This window comes from Eupeodes corollae, chromosome 1, assembly GCF_945859685.1.
Source record: "Eupeodes corollae chromosome 1, idEupCoro1.1, whole genome shotgun sequence".
In the NCBI taxonomy this organism is placed as follows: domain Eukaryota; kingdom Metazoa; phylum Arthropoda; class Insecta; order Diptera; family Syrphidae; genus Eupeodes; species Eupeodes corollae.
Window position 1 is genome coordinate 309,894,750 of NC_079147.1, and position 21,568 is coordinate 309,916,317.

The window sequence follows — 21,568 nt, forward strand, 5'->3', positions numbered from 1 at the left end:
AGAAAACTCTCTGTAGGGGAATTAGACCCAGGAAGGCATAAACAAATCTACGATTTTTGAAATGTTTTCATACTGTATCATTTTTTTATTGAAAATTTAGACCCTCCTATCTCCAACACTTATTTGGCTCTCCTTCCATTCAACAATTTTTTCTGAAGAAACATAACTTTTTACACAAGCAAACTCGTCAAAAACATCAGAGTCATTAAAAGAAATATTGCTTGTCTTTTTCATAATTTACATTAAACTTAACTCCACTTTGCACTCTCAAAATTACTTTTGGAAAATTCCATAATTAGTCCAAATGCAAACAAAATTATTTTCATTCACATTCACTGAAAGTTATTTTTAAAATTGTCATGGTCAGTAAAATTCAATGGTAAAATTAATTTCCAGTGGTGAAAGTCATCCTGTGCGCAAGTGTAAGAGTATTAGTTTAACTTATATGTAAGGATTTAACCTCTGTACGAGTATGTAAGGATGTATAATATGATCTGATTTTTGTAATTGGGAGGGTAGGAAGTGCTCCGAAAAAGAAAGGCTACGAATTATTATGTAAGGGTACATTTTCATTAAACATTTAATGATTTTCATGCTTAGGCTTTCCTTAAAGAAAAAAGTCATAAAACAATGAACAAATAATGAGAATTTTTATGTTTTCTGACACACAATAATTCATAATGAAAATTTTCTTCAAATAATGAACTGTTCATTATAATAATGACCGGATGGTCACCGTTACCTATAAATAAAGTTAAACCCTTCGACTGGGTTCTCTAGATCTTGAGTAGGTACATTTATGCGTATACAAAGGTCCATTATTTCTAATTTGTTATTCGATTACAATTGAAAATTTTGGCTGTAAATGTTAAATCGTGTGTAGGTGGTATATGAAACAAACTTTATTGGAAAAACTAAAATAAAGAAAAAGTGTAAAATTGATTTAAAACTTCAGTGCTAAGATTTATTGATTTTTTTTATATTTGGTAAAACTAGTACTTAGTAAAGCTCTGATCAAAGGAAGGTTGTATAAATGTATATGATGTTGTGATGGCATTGACGCTATCATATTTTAACACCCGCCGCAACCTTACTTCTTCACGCCCGTGAACCTAGCCCCGAGGTTGCTCAATAAAAATATGCACAATCTTGGGAAAAATTATCAAAAACAGAAGATCCTTCCCAAGACCCTCTATAGTAAAGGAATTTTTTCATGACGGGAAACAGTATCCAGCTATTCTCTTATATATGTATCTTTCGATATTCTTATGTTCCAAAGCTAAAGTATCAAGTTTTTTTTGCTATCGACGCAGCATAAATATGAAAAAGACACTTCCGGTACTCAAAATAAGCCTGTGATGATACTAGATCGTAAAAACATACAAGCTTAATAAATAATAACTTAATTTCGTTCACTGATTATTAATCCCATAGAAATAAATTTGTAAAACAAAAAAGTTATGAGTGTTTACATGCTTGGGGTATATTTCGACCCCATGATGTACACGAGGGTTAGAAGGCAAAAACCAGAAAAAATAATTTTTGAATCAAATTTTGTTAACTTTTTATCCTTATTATGGCGTTGTTTTACTATAATCATCTTATGAGTCCCCATTTATAACAATCGCGTTGATTATGGAATTCGTAGTACAGCCGTTTCATTTGTATTCTTCAAGGTAAAGTAGTGAGTGTCTGAAAGTAAGCAGGACCCCGCGAATCCAATTTTTGCGACCTCAATACTTAGCTTGAGTATTTATTATTGAATATTTATTATTTATATTCTTACCGTGATATTTCTGTGTCAAAAAAACAGGTGTTATAGTTAAAACTACTAAGAAAACTTTTTATTTGTTTTAGAACTTTATTTCCGATCAAAGATTAAAGAACAGATAAGATTATAAAAATATAAATTACATTTGCTATTAAATAACACATTGGGCTACATTCTGCGTATTTAGAATACGTTTGATTTTACTTTAGTTTTTATTAAATTTTAATTCGCTCGAAAACTATTGATTTTCTTTCTTTTTTTATTTTGATTTTGTAGAAAAAGAAAATATTCGTCGATTGTAAAGATATAATTTTATATTTTTTGTTTATTAATTAGTTACTCAACACACACTGTGCATTTGTTTAAAAAGAAATGCACGTTACATACATTTTTGTTGCATCGGTAAATATAGGTAAATATATACTAAGTCTTGACACAAAATTAGAAGACAAATCAATTGGTTTCACATGTGATGTATAAATACAATGTGTATAATACTATACAGTGTAGACTTTTTTTTTGTTTTTTGTTAAAAAGACATATATAAGGCAGTTTTGTATCTAAATAATTTAAATTAAGTTTTTAACTTTAAATTAATAATGCTGCTAGTTAAACCTAAGAAGTATTCAATAAAAACTTATACTCTGAGTAACTTAACTAAATATATATATATTTTTTATTTATTTATATATATGTATAACAAACATGTTAAGTGATTAAGAATTGTATGTATATATATATAGTGTTGGTATATATAAGTATTTTATTAAAAGTATAAATTTATGTATTTTTGTATACTGTATGGAGAGTAAGAGTGATGCATTAAGTGACATTTTGTATTTATTAATATATGTAAGTTTTGAGCTTTTGTTCAAAATTGTAGATCATTAAATTTGCATTAATATTTTTTTATAATTAATCAATACTGTTATACCATTGAAGTACAAAGAGAGAGACAGAGAGTAAGAGAAAGAGAGAACAAAAAAAGAACACGCAAACACTCTTTTTGTTTTGTTTGTTATTTGTGTACTTTGGTTATTGTGTTTTTGTTTTTCGTATAATTTATGTAAAAATAAACATTGATATGCCAAGATAAAGGAATTCAAATCACCTTTTACATTTTACATATTACATAAGGGTACAACATTTTCTTCTGGAACTCGTACTATCGCCGACAACGTCTCCGGTAACTCCACTAAACTTCGTCATAGACAAGACTCGCGGATCAATTGAGGAGGAGGATGGCGATGATGCTGACTGAACTGCCTCTGTGGTATTGTTGGTTCCTATAACAGAACCGTTTTCGGTTAGTGCATTTGAACGCGACTGTGAGCGTTGCTTTTTCAAATTGGCTAGTGTTGCTCCCGCGTATGCATTATCTACATGATGAGTGTCTTATTTAGGATGATAACATTTAATTTTTTTTGTTCAACAAAACGGGAACAAGGACGAGGGTTTACGTGTATGTAGGCATAACAAAACACCACAACAAACACAGGGTAAGCGGTTAACAACCAGGCAATCACAATCACAATCGCAATGGGCAAAAACAAAACAAACAAATAAAATAAATAAGTTAAGTTAATTTAAAGCATGCAGGGGATTTTTTTTGGCTTAAATTTAAATGAAATTTAAAAATGTTTAAAACTACAAATGAAAAAGCATTTGCAAAAAAGCAATAAAATAAATCTATAAACTATGGAAAACAATGATAGTACAGCGTTAAAAGAAAATGAATTCATGGCTTATTTGAAAATAGGAATATGTATATGTCTGTTACTTGAGTCTCGCACATCAGACCTTCTTCGTTGCATGCATTCAAAATGCACTCAACTGAATGATGGTAAGCTTTGTCATTTTATTTTGTGTTTGTCAACCGCTTCATGATGTGTCCAAAATTCTTTGCTCATACTATCATCACTTTCCCGAACGTTTTTTATTTTTTTTATTTTGACTTTACATAGTTAACAACGTTACTTTAAATATAACGTCTGGTTTCAGCTTGTACTCACCTACAAGCACAGTAACTTGCACATTTATTTTCCCATTTTCTTTACTCGTTTGAAAAATACCTGTCGTCGCTCGATTGTTGCCGCCAGACATCTTTTCCAGAGTGTTATTGTTGCCATTGGAACAATTTGTATAGCCTGAGGTCGAAGTCTTCGTCATCGTGTTCATCTTGTCCATTCGGTTTACTTCATCATACTCCTTACCTTCGGGTGGATAACGGGAGTTTGATAAGTAGTTTGCTGCATCCACGTCGTCTACGCACATTTCGTTGGTTTCAATTCCACTCGAGCCATGATGATGGCCATTGACGAGGATCACATTGTTGTTGGAACCAATGTGGTGGGTGTTATCTTTTTTACTATCTAATGCCTTTGTTGAGATTTTATCGCCGCTTCCGCCCCCTTCACTATTGCTATTTGAACGAAATTCAATTTTAAGCGGTGGAATTGTAGGAGTTGTACTCGTTGGCATATTATCGTGGGTGTTCGTTGCATTGCCAGTTGGTTGTTTAGTCTCTTGGTTGCTTCGAAGATATGTTGGAAGTATTTCTGTTGTGCTATCCGGTGTTGTATACACCTTAAGAAATAATTGACACAGGAAAGTTATATACATTTTAAATAGAATTTTAAATAAATAAGAGTGTCTTGAAAAAACCCAAACCTCTTGTGCTTGTAATCGCAGTCTTGTTTCTTCCACAGCATCTTTCTTTGTTGTCAGCGTTTTATCTCGCAGTGAAGTCCGCCGTACTGATTGCGCCCTATAACGAATAAATCATTTATCTTTAATACTTCAGTTTTCTTAAAATCAATGTCGCTTGCTTTACCTCGTATTGCTGCTTTGTGAACGACGTACTCGTCTTATTTGTGCATCAGCTAAACGTTTTGTTTCTTGTTCGGATTTTAATTGTTCTATTCGTTCTCGTATTTCCTGATCCTCACATATGTCTTTAATGGAAAGGAAGTTAAAAACGTTTTATTTTATGGTTTTCAAATAGAATATTTAAAATACCTGAGGGTGTTTCGTCGTCTTTGTTCTTAGCATTTAAGTCAGCGCCATATTGGGCTAGCATCTCTAATACCTCGAGCTAGGAAAAAAATCTTTAAACCCTCTTGCTAAAGACTTCTATTTACCAAAAACTTACGTGACCCCAACAAGCAGCTGCATGAACCGGTGTCCATAAGTCCTTATCGACGGCATCGACATTTACATGGTGTTCCAGTAAAAATTCCACCACCCGATTATAGCCATTTGCCGAAGCAATATGTAGCTAAAAAATAAATACAGATTGTTATTTCATTGTTAAATTGCAGGCTGACTTCGAGCACTTACAGGTGTAGCACCTTGATGATCGGGGTCTTCCAGGTCACCTCCGTTGCTGGCCAACTCCAGCAAATCACTAAGCATTTGTTTCTCGGTCATTGATCGCGTGTCGTCGATTAGCTCTTGCGTGACACCCCTCTTCGACATTTCCGCTTCGATGAAATCCAATGTATCCTCATCGTCACAAAGGTCGTAGGGCATATTACCGTCAGTATTAACTGCCAGTAAATTTGCACCCCTTTCAATAAGAATCTTAACCAAATACAAATGCCCACACGTAGCAGCTGCATGTAACGGAGTCCACTTATCACTGTCCTGAGCATCAACATTAGCACCGTAGTCAAGGAGAAGCTTAAGCATTTCAATGTTGTTATCAATGCAGCATTGGTGCAATGCGGTAAGGCCGTCTTCATTAGCGGCATCTGGAGTGATACCACGTTGAAGCAGGTTTGCAACTTCCTGAATGTCGTTGCGACTAGCCGCTTCCAGGAGTATAACACTATTCTCGAAGAAGATATGCTTTGAACTCTGTCTGCTAATGGAATGCCTATCAGTTTGATGATTGTTTTTTTGGCTTCGCTGTAATTTTAGCCATTCCTTTTCTTTTTGGCGATTGATTTTTAATTGTTGTGCTCTTCTCCTAAAAAATAAAATAATAAAATAGAATTTATAGTGAAATTATGAGGGATTTCGAACTTACATTCGTGCCAATTGGAGTCTTTCGTGAGTGGGAAGATTTTCGACGGTTTGCATTTCAGCGACCAAATCGGAATGATCCATTTTCAGTGCACCCAATTTGTCCGCATCATCCGGCCGTGGCCGATGAACAAGTATTCCCTTAACCATTTTTAAATTGCATCAACTTTATCTGTACCACTCCACCAAAGTCTAAAAGAGGAATTCTCTCTTATTTCCTTCCTCGAAGCGAAGCAGAAACACACTCATGTATTATGACTCGTTACTGAAAAAAGGAAAGAAATTAATAATTTATTAAGAACCAATATATTGCAAATTGTTCACTGTCAACTTTGTGTACAAAAGAGGTGTAATCGTATACATAACACCTCATCTATACTATAGATAGGTATGAACGTAGGTTCGTACTTCGATCATTAAATGAAAAAAAAATAATAATGTTATAACTAAAGATAAGATAATAAAATTGAAAATTTTCATTTACTCAATGCTGACTGAACTGTAGGCAACATACTTTCTTACGTTGTTGAAAATTTGCAAGAAAAACCCTTTAAGAGTTTTATGACAGCCTCAATAAAAACCTAAGTAACGATATTCGTAATATCTTTTTTATTATTTTATGTAAACAGATAGTACAAAAATTTGAAAACACGAAAGACCTTCATGAAAATTACTTTTATTTTTTTGAACTAGAGCTGCTAATATTTCTATAAGAAGTGTGAATGTCGCAAAAATATTTCTAATATCAGTTACGTGATATGAGTGATAACAGCACAGCAAAATATATATTTTTTGGTTTTGAAACAGTGTGGGTTCGACCAGTTTATTGCTGAACAACAATAGGGAAGTCGTCGTGCGTATGGTACGGATGATGCCAATACATATTTATGGATACTTAACATCAGTGTGACATTAAATCAATAATAATGAAACACGGTACCATGTGATATTTAATGAAATGAAAACAAAATATATCGTACCTACACACAAATTATATTAATTAGCTGTACAGATTAGGGTAAATAATAAAAATCAAGAAGTTATCATATTTACGTTACGTTCCAAGAAAAAAATTGTTATATTGACTCGGAAAGGGTAAGGGTAATAAATTTTATTTGAGTTGAAAAACACTTAATAACACTCTCGTGGTGTTGTTTAAATGCATCAATCAGTTGTGGGACATGACGGTAAAAGGTTTTTTTTTGTATTTATTTTTAATTCATCTCAATCAATAATAGTGACAATGGGAAACCAAGGGAAAGAAAAACAAATCAATTACCTGATGCTTTTTGCAAATGGAAGCTAAAATGGATTGAATGTTATTTTGTTAAATTTATGTAACATATATTCGTTTGAGGCAGTTGGTCAATTTATTTTCATTAAAAGGTCAAAGAAATTTGAGAGAACTATTGTTTAATAATTTTTAGAAACAGTTTTTTTTTGAAATATGAAATTACTTGAAAGAATTGTTTCAAATACTCGTATCAATGTTTAATTCTTAAAAATTATTGTTGATTCCTTTAGAGGCAAAATTCGTTTTAGTTAATTGAAGCTCATATAAAGGGTGTAATTTACCCGCGTGATAAATTTCAATGGTTGTTGTCTGTCTGACAGTTGAGAATGGACAGGGACTTGAAAGTAAGGCATGTTTGTAGTATCTGATCGGTCAGCTGCCAAAAAAGGCAGCTTTATTGGAACGTTTGCTGGAAAGTAAGTCAAGAAAAGTCTCCCTAACTCTATTAAGACAAGTTTGCTTATGTCATAATGACAGTTGATTTTAATTTCACCAAAGCTTATCGATGGGCAGGGTCAGATGACATAACTCTGTTATTTATTTATTTACTGCACAATTTTATTTAAAGTTTAATGCAAAAGGGTTTCTTGTCATAATGAAAAAAGCAAATGACTTTTTCGTTTCAATTATTATGGACTTGTACCTTATGATTTTTGTTTGTTGTTATTAATGTTTTATGTAAAAGATAGTAAAGTAAAATTCTAAGTTTGATTTAAAGTTATCTAAAATCGCGTTCAAAGAATGCAATTATATGCAAAGTCCCTTATATTTTATGATCTTGCTCAATTTATCCTGAAAAACGGCAAAACAAGTCTTCCAAAGTAACTTTTTTAACTCTGAGTAAAGCAAGGAACAGAGCTTGAGAATGCTTTCAGCAGAGTTTGATCAGAACTCTCAGATTTATTTATAAAACACATTTGAGCATTTAAATGAAAAATTATATAAATTAAAAAAAAATAATAAAATATTTTCGGAAGGCGCTGCGAGCTACTACAGATTGAAAAAGGAAACACAAACTGAGCTCACAGTTCCCTGCACTGAACTTAAACAATAAAACGCATCTTGTTGAAATTTCTTAGGAAATAAATCAGTGGTGGAATCGGCTAAGGTAATTGTTGTTAAATGAATTTGATCTATGTAAGTTGATAGTCAAATTGATGTCTAAAAGGCTGTCACTACAAAACTGAGATACTCATTTTCCAACAAATATGTCGTTTCTCAATACAGCTACCAAACGCTTACACAATCGAATAGAAAACTTGTTCAGTTACCCATTTTAGTTTTAAAAATAACATTGTTGTGACTCGAAAAGTCTACGACATTAAGAATGTTATTACAGCCAATTTGATACTTTCATTTAGATATTTTATATAAATCATTGTAAAATTACACCATAGCAACAATGAATAGTGACAATTTTAATCAAATTCTTTTCAATCGAATTGAATTACTTTAAATCATCTTACATAGACGGTAAAATCAGCGATAGTCAATTTGTCTATCAAAAATATGATAGTCAATTATCACCTTAGCCGATTCCACCTCTGTTCGCCAAGTTCATAGAGACTTCATTCGATTTCCTTAGTGATAAAGCTCATTTCTGGTTAAAAGGCTTTGTAAGTAAGCAAAACTTTCGTACATGGAGCGAAGACACTCTAAGCTATTTACGAATCACTGTTAGATCTATTCGAATTTACTGTTTGCTTTGATTTGCACGTTGGCAGCATTATGATCAAATCGTTCCTTATTTCCTTTAAAATGAAGAGGAGTTGCGGCTACGACTAGTGTTATCGAGTCATGCTGACTGATTTGGCCAAACTTGTCATACAGCGCTTAACCATCAATATGTTTAAAGTCAATGTGGTAACAATTTTATTTCCAGAAGAGGTTCCAAAAATATTTTTGCCTTATTCTTAAAAAAAAACGCCTAATAAGAGTATAATGTTTTAAAATCGAGATTAAAACTCGAATCGATTTTATTTATTCTTCTGATGATTATAATGTCATATTTCAAAAACAACTAAAAAAGTCATACATTTCAAATTAACATTCAGTACAATTTTTGTAATGTTTTGTTTGTATTTTGTCTAGATCAACATCTAATGGTTACAATCAAGTCCAAGGAATATTGTAATCTTGGTTAGCTTGTTTTTTTTTTTGTTTTAATCTCTTACTTCTGAGGACAAAAATTACACACATTTTTTGACTGTATTGTTTTATTTCGTGCTGGAATATTGTACTTTATTTTAGGTTGTTATTTATTAATTTAAAAAAAATAATTATACTACGGAGAAGAGGAGATTTATTATCCATCTTTACAGTCGAGGCAAAAATCCGTCCCAAATAGCCAAAACAGTGAACTGTTGGCGTAAAGTGGTTTAGAATGCCTTTTATTTGGGTAAAAAGAAATCAAGACCTCATAATAAAATTTCGAAACGAATAGATAGAGCGATAGAAAAAAACGTAAATGTGCCCCATTTTATGTCATCTCCCACTTTTAGAACTGAAATAAACTAGGAGTTCGGTTTAAACTTGTCAGGCAGAATCATTTGAAGAAGTCTTCATGATACTAAGCTGTTGCGACAGGTAAGCCGGAAAAATACGGATTCTGGCTTGAAATAACATTGGAGATCGCATAAAATTTGTTAAATGAAGCATATCTGAACAAAAACGTGCAGTTTTGTTAAGAGCACTCTGGAGATAGTTAAAAACGCTGAATATGGTAAAACGTTCCGGAGGGGGATGGATATTCATGTATGACAATGACCCTAAACATGCATCAAATATCGTAAATATCTATAGAACATTTAAGGAATTGGACACATAAAGTCCGGTTCTCCATCCCATAAAATAGATGTCAAATTATAGTTGAAAGTTTACGTTTTACGAGTTTTTTAACTTGTTCTTTTTTTACGATTAAAGGTATGTGTACTATTTCTATATCCACAAAAAATGTGATCAATACCGAAAAATATATTATTTTAAATATACTATTGGAATAAAATCATTTAAGAAAAAATATTAAATAAATCATCAGATGTTATTTCATGTATCTTTTCTAGTATTACTAGACCTTTCAAAAGCCTTTGATACGGTGGACCACCACGTTTTATGTCAGAAACTTTCTAGTTTTTTTTTGGTTTGTCTCCATTGGCTGTTAAGTTGATGAAAACATATCTGCAAGATAGATTTCAGGCGGTGTCGGTTAACAACAAAATGTCGTCATTCCTTCCCACAACCAGAGGAGTTCCCCAGGGCTTTATTTTGGGTCCCTTCTCTTCTCCCTATACATTATTGAAATACTAACTCAGATTTCGGGATGTGCGATTCAAATGTTTGCTGATGAAGTACAGTTGATTTATAGTTGTCCCCTGGGGCTAATAAAAGATGGAACTTATACTATCAACCAAGATCTCGAAAAAATATCAAACTGGTCTCAGAATAATGGTCTTTTCTTAAATCCTACCAAGTCAAAATGTGTTATCATCAATAAATCAGCAATTAATCTGGAGTATTTTTCAAGCATCTGCTTGAATGGTATACCAATTGAATTTACATCCAGTAAGGAGACTTACTTGGGACAGCTATATCAATGTGGCGGTGGGTAAGGTTTATGGGGTTCTTAGAATGTTATGGTCGTCACAACATTTTACGCCCTTGAACACTCGGATGATGATTGCCAAAACGATTGTGATTCCAATATTAACTTATGGTTGCGAAGTTTTTAGCAACTGTGATGCCAACAGTAGAAGAAAATTGAATGTCGCCTTTAATAACATAGCTCGCTACACTTTTGTTCTACGTCGTTTTGATCGTATTTCGGAATTTTCACTCCAAATTTACAACTTTTCCTTCGATCATCTCATGCGGTAGAGGACTCTACTCCTACTCTCTAACATAATAAACACGCAACAACCTTCTAGTTTATATAATAGGATTCAATTCAGTTCCTCAAGCAGATCCTTAATGCTTATGCACCCTCATTATTCCTGTAGTACCTCTGAACAACAATTTTTTGTTTACGCTATTCGTCTGTGAAATCTTCTGCCTAGAAAGTTGAAAACTTTAAATGGAGAAACTAGGTTTCAATTCGAACTCCGAAGTCATTTTCAAAGTGCCTAATTTTCAAAGAACCCCGCATAAAGTTTAGAGTTGAGATTAATATGTACGAATTTTATATTATATGATTTTAAATAACGAACTGAACTACTAAAATTTGTATAAATATACATATGTACATAAATATTATATACTAATTGTAATTTTAACTGAATAAATTAATTTGAATTTAAAGAATGAGATTATTAATTAAATTAAATTAAATTTTGTATAAACTCAAAAATTTTGTATAAATTCATCTTTGAAGTAGCCTGTTTACTATTTTATGTTTTGTATTTTAGCATATCACTAATATTATAAGATGTATGTCTTATTGTGTATGCATTCAATGAATAAATCTAAATATAATCATGTACTGAAACTGGAAATAAATTATTCAAGTTGACAAGCCAAAAAAAAAAAAAATTATATAAATGTGCAATTTCCTTATCCATAGCTCCATGTAATCTGGATTATGTTGTATTGCAAAACTTGTAGAGATTTATTTCAATCGAAACACTTGAAATTAGTGCATTGGGAGTTTGGGACTCCTCATTTGAAATTAACCCTTTGATTTTATAATATTCAATTAATCTATTAAAACAATGAAATCTAAATGATTCCAAAATGTTTCTTATGACTAAATAATAAGGTCTAAAATATCTGTACGACCACTTCCCTCAAAATAATTAATATTTTAATACAATTCCTATTAAAATACCACTAAAGCTTAACATTGCTCGGAAAATTACCTAAGAGAGAGCCCTTATGCGAATAACGAGATAACCTAGTTAATGATTATATTCGGAAACTTTAAGTATCTATATGTTGTTCAAACAACATGACTTAAACGTAATCAAAGTCCTACTCCAACTCAAGAAGGTAATTTAAAGTGCCCTCGAAGGAAATGCCAACTTTGCATCTGATAAATTTTCAAGCGATGTTAGCATACATTATAATGTACTTTTCTACATAAAATGGAAGTTAGGATGTACGAGTAACTGGTAAGTAAGTAAATTGAAACTTTAGTCCTTTTCGTTTATTGAATTTGTGTCGGATTAGATTTGTGTACATAAACTCTAGATATTATGTACATATGTAATATGTTGGTCGTTGCAGTAAACTGTAAGAGAAGCCTTTTGCTTTGCCTTAAAGAGTTGCAAAAAAAATAAAATAAGAATGATGTAATACAGCTGCTAACACTTTTTTCATTTTGTTTTCAGAAAGAAGCACACATGACTTCACCCTATAAGTATACAAATAATAAAACATTCAATCGACCTTCTTCCCTTCCACCCACCTTGAACATCCCGCCCGTCACAGAATGTTTTCTTCATCGATTCACATTTTGTTTGTTTTCGATACATTGAGACGATTAATATTTGTTTAATCTATCATATTTATTTAAAATAGTTTTAAAAGATTGAAACGTGGAGTGATGTTTACAAAAAAGTCGATTTTGCTTTAGACAAACCGTCGGCATGTATTTTGATAAATCAATCATCTTGTAAATATCAAATCTCTTACAAAATGTAAGTTAAATCTTTTTTAAAGCTTATTTTACTTCTCTGATGAAATACATAAGAGGTTGATAGAGATATATTTACTTGTTGGTTTGTTTTACTAAAACACAACAAAAAAGTTATTCGACGAGTTCGAGTGAAAATGGTTAAGGATTCCAGATACAAACTATTACACAATCAATCGTTTGTTGAGTATACTCAAAGAGGTTATATACAAAAATAGAATTTTAAGATGAACGACGAACCTCTACCTATGTACATATATATTTAAAAATTAACTTTGGTTTTCTGTTGGGTCGAATGCTTCAATAAATAAATGTAGATGAATACTCGTATATTCATCTGAAACCAAACCGAAGTTTATTTATTCTATCCCACTCTTGCCACATTTTGTCCAATACAAATCAGAGAAAAATAAAATATATTCCGATCTGTTGGATTCTAAGGGTTGGGGAACACATAAATCTTAAATTGGACCGGAACAATTACCAACAAACCTATGCCCAAAAAAACATGCCTGACTTTCCTTTTTTTTTGGTAACCTAAACCTGATGCTGAAAGCAGCCAAAAAAATGTATCGAGTTCGAGTTCAAACGCAAACCCCATTGGGGTTATCCTCCGCAGTTATTTTAGATTGAACTTTAAGTGGTGTTTTAATTCAAGTTCAGTGAACCCTCATAACTTGATTGCCCGGAAGTTGTATCATTCCCTCCGGAAAGACCCTAAATGAACCCCCAAGGATAAATAAATAAATAACTAAATATTTTTATAAATCCCACCTCCCAAGGGTCAGTGCACCCGTTCTTTCGTCACTCGTACCTACTCCACATTAAATTAATCGCATTTTTAAAACCCCACTATGTACGAGTAAGAGTACTCTTTTTTGTGGTGCGGTGCATGTATGATGTGTCCTTAATCACAACCTACACAACACCCCAAAATGGGTCAAATATTACATAAACAATAAAAACTATTTGTACAGGCTACAGGCACACCATGCACGAACCGAGAATTGAAAAATGAGAAATGAGAACTGAGAACCGAGAACATGTATGGTGGTTCGGATTGGTATCGTATCAGAAGAAATCGCAAAGCGTGTAAAACATCAATTAAGCTTAAAATAGGGCAACGATAAAAACAACAACAGCCAGTGACAAAAAAAATCAATATTGTATTTGCATTTGAAGTAACACTCTTCCCTTGCCGCCGCCGCGCCGCAGCGGTCGTGGTAGTCGTATACCCACCATAATGAACAGGTAATCTCAGTCCAATTAGTAGGCAAATCCTGAGAATTATTTTCTCGTTTATGTACACGTAAATGTGCCAAGCCGCCAAGTGCCACCCTGACAAAATAAAAAATATCCTTCCCGGATAGCATTACCTTGCCCTGAATTGCAAAATAATATCCGGGGTAGTTTGTCAACTAAAAATTTACTCTTGATTATTTGCCCTAGGTAGGACGTCGTCGTCGTCGTTCGTCCTCATCGTCGTTGCCAGTTGCCAGTTTGCCTTTTACCCTTGCTTGTCATCATCACTCGCAAACATGGCCCCCCACCAAATTAAGGGAAGGCTGCTTTTTCCTCTCCCAGAATTTGTGTCACACAAACAACCACCTAATTTGAGTCTTATAATTTGCAATTGACAAATTGATTAGCCTAGAGGTAGGTATTACGTTATGAGAAATATTAAAGGTATTTTTTTTTTAATTTGCTTATTTTATTTATCAAGCACCACTCACAGGCTTGATTTAAGGCTTACACATATTCCTAGCGCTAGCGAATTCACAATTCAATTCAACCGGTATTTCCGGATCAAAACAAGTCTGACTGAATCCATTCCATATTTTAGTTTCGTAGTTTTGTATGGGTGTCTCACTGTTTCGTTAGGTACCAGTCCAGGCCAGGCCAGGCCAGCCTTGCTGCTTTAAACTTTTCCTCTCAACGATGTATAATTAATATTTATATGAAGTATGATGTGTTACTTCTCGAATTTTGTATATTTATTTTCTTTTTTGTTTAATGTTTTATTTTTCCTTTTCTTAGCAAAAAGGAATCACATTAGTTAAGCTTTCATTATTTTGCACATTAATTTATTTAACTATATTTAAACTGTTGGTTGTTGGGAACGGTGAGGGCGATCGCCGCCGTCTTGCACTTTCCACATTCAATTGTGGTTGGCATTGAGCAAAATAAAAAAATAAAACAAAATAAAAAAATAAAAAACGTGAACATTAGAGATTGGTTATAGTTTTAGTTTCTTATATGGTGGTGGTTAACAGTACACAGAAAAGTAATGACACGTCCGTCCGAGGGAAACCATAGAAGACCGCGAACCACCTTGCGTGTGGATAAAGTGGAAGTAACTGCCGCTAGGTTGGAAAATGTTTATCGAGCTACCTATTCTACCACCACAGTTACAAAGTAGAGTGCAAACAATGAAAATGTATACAAAAAAGTGTTCGTAGATCAAGGAAATTTAATGTTAGTAAAGTTTTGTTTTTTCTTTTTCTTTTTTATTAACATTTAGTAAATATTCATGAAATATATTACTTAGCATTATAGCTTTTAAAAGTGATAGTTAAGTCTACCAGAACTGAATTTCTAAATTAAAGGTTCCATGTCATGTTAAAAAATATTAGTTGCACTTGTTTAGTGATTGGAGCAATTTTTCAAAGCTAGATAAAACCTATCCATGGTAAGGGTAATGATGTACATTAATATCCGATGTTTGCTTGTAAATTTTGTATCATAACAATTGTACTATTCTGTCTCCAGTCCTAGTATTTGAGTATATATTGCCGCCAAAAAATTATTGCTGCCTCGAAATATTTTTAACGATCTAAATGTTTTGTAGGATAGACAAATGTTTTGTGTTTATGTTTAGATATTGTAGGATCAAACTCACAAGCCGTTGAACTGGGCTTTTCAACAGGATAATTACCAGAATTATACCAGCAATTAGTGAAAATCTTTGGGGCACTGGTCTATCTTGAAGAGCTTCTAGGAGTCAATTTTTATTGTGATTATATCAACGACTTGTAAACTCCATACAAAGGCTCTGTACAACATTTTATATAAAGTAAATGTTACCAAATATTGATTTAAACCAAAAATTCAATTTAAAATAAATACCAATATTAATTGAAAAGTTAGTAATCTTAATTTTTTTCGATGTTATTTTGATATTTGTATATTGCTTTTTTTACTGTCAAATTTTCGAAAATGCTATTTCTTTTATTTTTGTATGATCAATGTTCAAAAGCTTATGATTTAGGAGAAAACAACTATATTTGAAGTATCAAATCAGTTCTTTCTCTTTATAAAGTTGATAATCGGTTCTATAAATTAAAAATGAAATACACCTCAGTGTCGTGATTATTTACGTTTTTTCGGTGTGATATTGATTAAATCAGTAATGAAAGCAAACTGGAGAATTCTTGTAGTTCTAATTAAAAAACCCTGTTTGAACATTATAAAATTTGTTTGCTTTTCTAAAGCTTCAGATTCCAATAATTAACTATTTTCGTTCAGTAAACCAAGTTATCGAACTGAGCTACCATCCTGTATAGACTCAGCAAATTCGCGGTACTGTGATAACATCATACCATAAAGTGAAGTACCATTTAAATTAACTTTAATTTTGAATTGAATATAAAATAAAGACATGTATTGAATTAAAACTTCAGTAGCTTAAAAACAAATTTTACATCTACGAACACTTCTCGTTGCCTTACCAACCACCAATACCTTTATGTATTAACACTGCCACCAACTCTCAAGTGCTGCTTGTTTTAAAAACAAAATTTTTGACACTTGTGAGGTGGGTGCCATTCAGACAGCTGTACAATTCACCACAAATTCAAAACAACAACAACGAAAAACGCTGCGAATTGAAGAGTATAATTTGGAATGGTTTACTATACTCGTATAGGCATAATGCGTGTTTCCATTTGTCCATTAGAGCATGACATACATCATACTTGTAGTTAGGTACATGAGAAATAAAAAACAATCTAAAAATTATTTTTGAACAGAGCTTTTGCACACCTTTAAAAATATGTTGTGTATTCCTTCCTAAGTTAGGAGATATTTTTTTTTTTGCTGCTAGGTAAGGTACTTACCTAATATACTATTCCCACAAATTGATAATCCATATTTTATTTGATATTAATATTAATAATGTTATTGCCAAGCCGACAGCAACAACGACAGCAGCAACTGCTACGATGATTTTTATGTTTATCTATTTGCGTCTGGCGGTTTGTATAAACGACTCTTGCTGCTGCAGCACTTCCACATATTCTCGAGTCACACTAACAAATTAGGTTATAAAAACTTAAGGCTCTTCTCCTTTCTATAAATCGAAGAATTCCCCTATCCACTATTTAATAATAATTTAAATATTTTATTTAAAAAATAGTTTTTCAAATACATTTATTGGACAACACTATAAACAGGGGCACATTTAATCTTTCACTTAACACAAATCGAAAAGGAAAAATAAAATAACACAAAAAGAAGGCACACTGCAAACCGAAAGACGAGTGAAAGAATCCAATATCGACGTCGTCCGACCGACCATCCAATTTGATATCTAAAACAGCACTAAGTAAAGAGAGAGAAAATGTCGGCGCACTGATGGCCGCGCCGCGCCGCTCCGCCGATCGATGATCTTGCCGCCGCGCCGACAGATTGATGATGATCTTGGGGAGCTGGGAGCACATACACTATACACTACAGAAACAACAAAAATCAATGTAAAAGCGAAAGCAAGTTGATTTAACAAGTGCGATGTCCGCTTTGATTTGAAAAAGAAAAGAAAAGGCTGAAGCTGAAGATTGGCTGGCTAGACTAACAAGATTGACCATGATGCATGGCTATAGGTAGAATGCACTTGGTAGGGAGTAATCAAAAAGGTTTTCTTTTTCTGTTTTCGTCACAATTCAGGAATCCCATTCCTTTGTCATTTTTGTATTTTTTATTTGCGACGAATACGAATCATTTCCGGTGCATGCCGAGTTTGTGTCGTCCGTCGTATAAAACAATTTGATGTGTGTGCATTCAAGCCTTTTGCAAATGATGCGTATTGGTTTTAATACATTTTTCAACTTTCAAGTTAGTTGGAGTTTTTGATGGAATCAGTGTTTTTGAAATATCGTTTAATACTCGATGATGTGGACCCTTCCTTATATTGAACCCTTAAGAAAAAATGCCACGGCATCAAAATATCATAATTAATATCATATTTCGAACTCTTAAATTTGTTGGTCCATTTTAATAAAAAAAAAAACAAATAGATAAATTAGGTGGCGCAACAGTCCATTGAGAACTAGGGCCTAGTGACTAACAACTCGCACACCATTCCTGTGTGCGAGTAAAAAATGTCAGAATTGGAGTCCATTTTAGACAGTTACAAAATATTTAAAAAGGCTTTCCTCAAAAATTTAAACTTGAATTTTAGTTGATTACTTTTTTCTGTAACACATTTCAGCTTTAAAAAAGTTGTTCTCTTCTTTATTTAACAACACTTCAAAAATGCCATTAATGGGTATATTTCAAAAATAGTTTAAATTTTAGATTATTTCACTCATATAAAAATACGACATTTTGCCATAACAAGCTAGACGTAGTCTTGTTTATTTTTTCTTTGAGGAGTACTTAGGATTTGTTTTTATTTTGTAAACAAAACAAATCGAAATAAATTGCTTACTGCAAAACGTTTTATTTGTGATGTGGTAAATAGTTTGTTTTGTATTTGTTTTTATTGAAATAAAATATTTCGTTTTTGTTTTTTTTTTTTCTTTAATTATTATAAACGAAATCGTGCTTCTATGACGTTGCAATGATTATTTTTAGAGGTATAAACACATTTTTATTACAGAAGAGAATTATTACTTCCGTAAAGTAAAAGTCTTTAATATTTGGTTCAAGGCGTTTAATTGGTAAGCAACCTTGAGATTAAAGTTGAGTGTTTATCTGTATAGATCAATTTACGATGATAAAACTAAAAAAAATTAATTCATCTTGGCCTTATATCTTTTTTATTGAATTTCAATTTTATGACCACTGCTCTGAGGTGGTAAAATTATTACTTACCAAGATTTAATTCAAATCATTGTTGACACCATGATAAAGAAACGGCTAAGATTTGAATATGGTCATACAAAATCAATTAATTTGATTGCAATGCAAACAAGCTGAGTTAAAAAAGGTATCTTATTATTTTGTGTGGGTTTCTTTCTTGCCATTCCCTGAAAGTATTTTTTACCAGACGAGTGCATTGTTTTAATCAAAATTCATTTGCAATGAAGAAGCTGCAATTAAGTCTTGAACTCCTCTTTCAGAGTCTTGACTTATTATTTTGCACTATTGCAGTACCAAATGCAAGTGCGTTACTTTTTCATAAGCTTAATGCACAAGAAGAAACAAATGAATTCTTATAATTTGTTTCTCTGCTTGAGGATATTTTTTTTTTAACTTTCGCTTTTATTTTCGAAGTTGTTTTAACTTCAGATTTTCAACTTTAATTTTTTTTAAATTTCAAGATATGGGAAAATGTGATTTTCTATCAGATCTTGTGTTTATTTGTGAACTCAGAGTGACTGTTTAGTGCGGATTGAGAAACGAAGGCGTCAATGGACTATTTATTATTAGGTGGCGCAACAGTCCATGAAGAACTAGAACCTAGTAACTTACAACTCTCAACCATTCCTGTGTGCGAGTAATGTTGTCAGAGATGGAACGGACCTACAGTTAATATGCCGAATCCGAACGCCTAATTTGAGAAACACTATTCATGACAAGAATTACTCTTGGAAATTCCTCGCAGGAGGCAGTACCCGGAATTGAACCTAAGACCCCTTGCATGACTGTCCAACGCACTAACCATCACGTTACGGGTACTACTATTTGGACTATTTGCTCTTAGAAAATATGTCTGGAAACATCGTTTCAGTCAACGGGGACGTAAAGAGCCACAGCGCCAGTACAACCGATTTATTTTCACTTAAAGTAAAGACATTGATTTCGAAGACATCTTTTCCATGCAGGATGACCCACCATGCCACATACATATAATATGCTAATCTAGAAACAGGGACTTAAAACTAGAATCTTGAAAAATGAGATGGAAAGAATGTGCTATACGAATACACCTGAGGCACCTATTTCAACGACGTTGTGTTAAACAAACATTTGCTCTTACTTATAAAACCATTTATACATGGAAACAAAATTGTCGGTTCTTTCTTTTATCTCAACAAAGAAAAAACTAAAATTTTTGAATTATTAAAAATAATAATCAATTTATAACAATATTATTTAAATGTGTCATACATTTCTTGAGTGGATGTTTTAAACACTTCAAGGAGAAGAAAAGAAATCTCATCTTGAATTTTAACTTTAATTTTATATAAACTCTGGTGAAGAAAAGTGTCGCATTCACAAAGCTATTGGCTACGTAGTCATTCTGATTCTGATTGGCTAAATCTAACTACAATAGTAGTTCAAATTTCCCTTCCGACGTGGTGTAAAAATGTCGGCTACAAAGTTAGTGTAAAATGGTTTTGACGTTTCACAATCAGCTGCTCGGTAAGGACACAAGAATTCAAAATGAAATTAATCTTTTGGTATAAATATAATAAGTCAATCATATTATATCTTTTATTTGGTTTTATTGAATTTAAAAAGAAAAAAAAACTATTTAAAGTTCTAAAAACATAAATGTTTATTATTTTATATATTTTGTCCTTTATACGACAGTTCTGGATTGTCTTGGACCCCGAAAAATTGGCTCAAGCTTCCGTGATGTACCTGTGGCAACTGGTTCAATTTCAATTAATATTAAAATCATTAACCTCATATTGGGATGGTTTCCGGTGCTTCTGGTCAAATGACTTCTTTTGGACATGCTGATTTCGAATGATATTCTGAAGTGCGGACTGCTTTCGTTCATCTACTTCTTCCTTCTCAGACATTGATGTTTTTCCCAGCTCCAGCAATAGTTTATTGCCCAGAATGTCTCTAGGAGTGTAGGAAAACAATAGTTCGTGTGGACTTGCCCTAGTTGTAGTGTTCTTCTGGTTCTGGTTGTGTTTAGACCCCATTGAATCGAGCTGGCTCGATCAGTCTTTACCTCTTTCGCTGGAATGGGTGCACTTAAGTGCCGAGAGAACCGTGCGGTTGCAGCGTTCCACCTGGCCATTTGCTCTTGGTGTTCTCACGGCATTTTTCACGTGCTGGATATCGTTCTCGTCGCAATACAGCTCGAATAATTTGGCGGTGAAAGCTGTTCCTCTATCGGTAATGATTATGCGAGGGACGCCAAAATACCCCGTAACTTCAGCCAAAACGTTTAGGACGCCCCTAGTGTTTGTAGTTTTCACTGCTCGAAGTACTGAATACTTTGTGAAGTTGTCCACAATGGCAAGCACGTACCTGGTCCCTCCCTTTCCAACGGGGAAAGGTCCGAGGTGATCCAGATGAACCGTGTCGAGGGCAGTGGAACTCGTTCCGGGGGATGCAGATCCCCTTCAATTAAACCAACTTTACGTTTGTCGTATGCACAGTCGACGCAAGACTTTATGTACGACCTCGTGTATCCCCTCATCCTGGGGAACGAGTATGTCTCCCTTAGCCTCGAAAGGGTCTTTTCATCAGTGAAATGACCTACGTCATCGTGGCAGAGCTTCAACACTCGCAATCGAACTGCCTTTGGAACTGCCTTTCTCTCCTCCCCTTTAACTAATCGGAACAAACGACATTTCCGGTGTCATCTCTCCTGGCTGCAGTGCGATTATAATGGACCGTAACTTAACATCTTGCCACTGCATTGTGGCTAGCCAGTCGTCCCCGGCTA

The 21,568-nt window shown here is 33.2% G+C and overlaps 1 protein-coding gene across 9 annotated transcripts; it reads right to left on the reverse strand.

Annotated features, from left to right (window-relative positions):
- Positions 1-1,841: 1,841 nt before the first annotated feature.
- LOC129942861 (protein phosphatase 1 regulatory subunit 16A) lies at positions 1,842-17,307 on the reverse strand. Of its 9 annotated transcripts, none has more exons than XM_056051963.1 (9): positions 16,833-17,307; positions 5,802-6,062; positions 5,111-5,741; positions 4,923-5,048; positions 4,790-4,865; positions 4,605-4,725; positions 4,442-4,538; positions 3,784-4,357; positions 1,842-3,165 (listed from the first exon to the last, which is right to left on the reverse strand). In XM_056051963.1, the coding sequence occupies exons 2-9, from the start codon at positions 5,945-5,947 to the stop codon at positions 2,900-2,902; spliced, it is 2,037 nt and encodes a 678-aa protein (XP_055907938.1). In that variant the 5' UTR covers positions 5,948-6,062; positions 16,833-17,307; the 3' UTR covers positions 1,842-2,899. The 9 variants fall into 9 exon arrangements, with proteins under 9 accessions (XP_055907938.1, XP_055907942.1, XP_055907941.1 ...); XM_056051967.1 differs by lacking the exon at positions 16,833-17,307 and adding an exon at positions 14,471-15,075 and having other exon boundaries at positions 1,842-3,150; positions 3,844-4,357; XM_056051966.1 differs by lacking the exon at positions 16,833-17,307 and adding an exon at positions 14,471-15,075 and having other exon boundaries at positions 3,844-4,357.
- Positions 17,308-21,568: the final 4,261 nt, after the last annotated feature.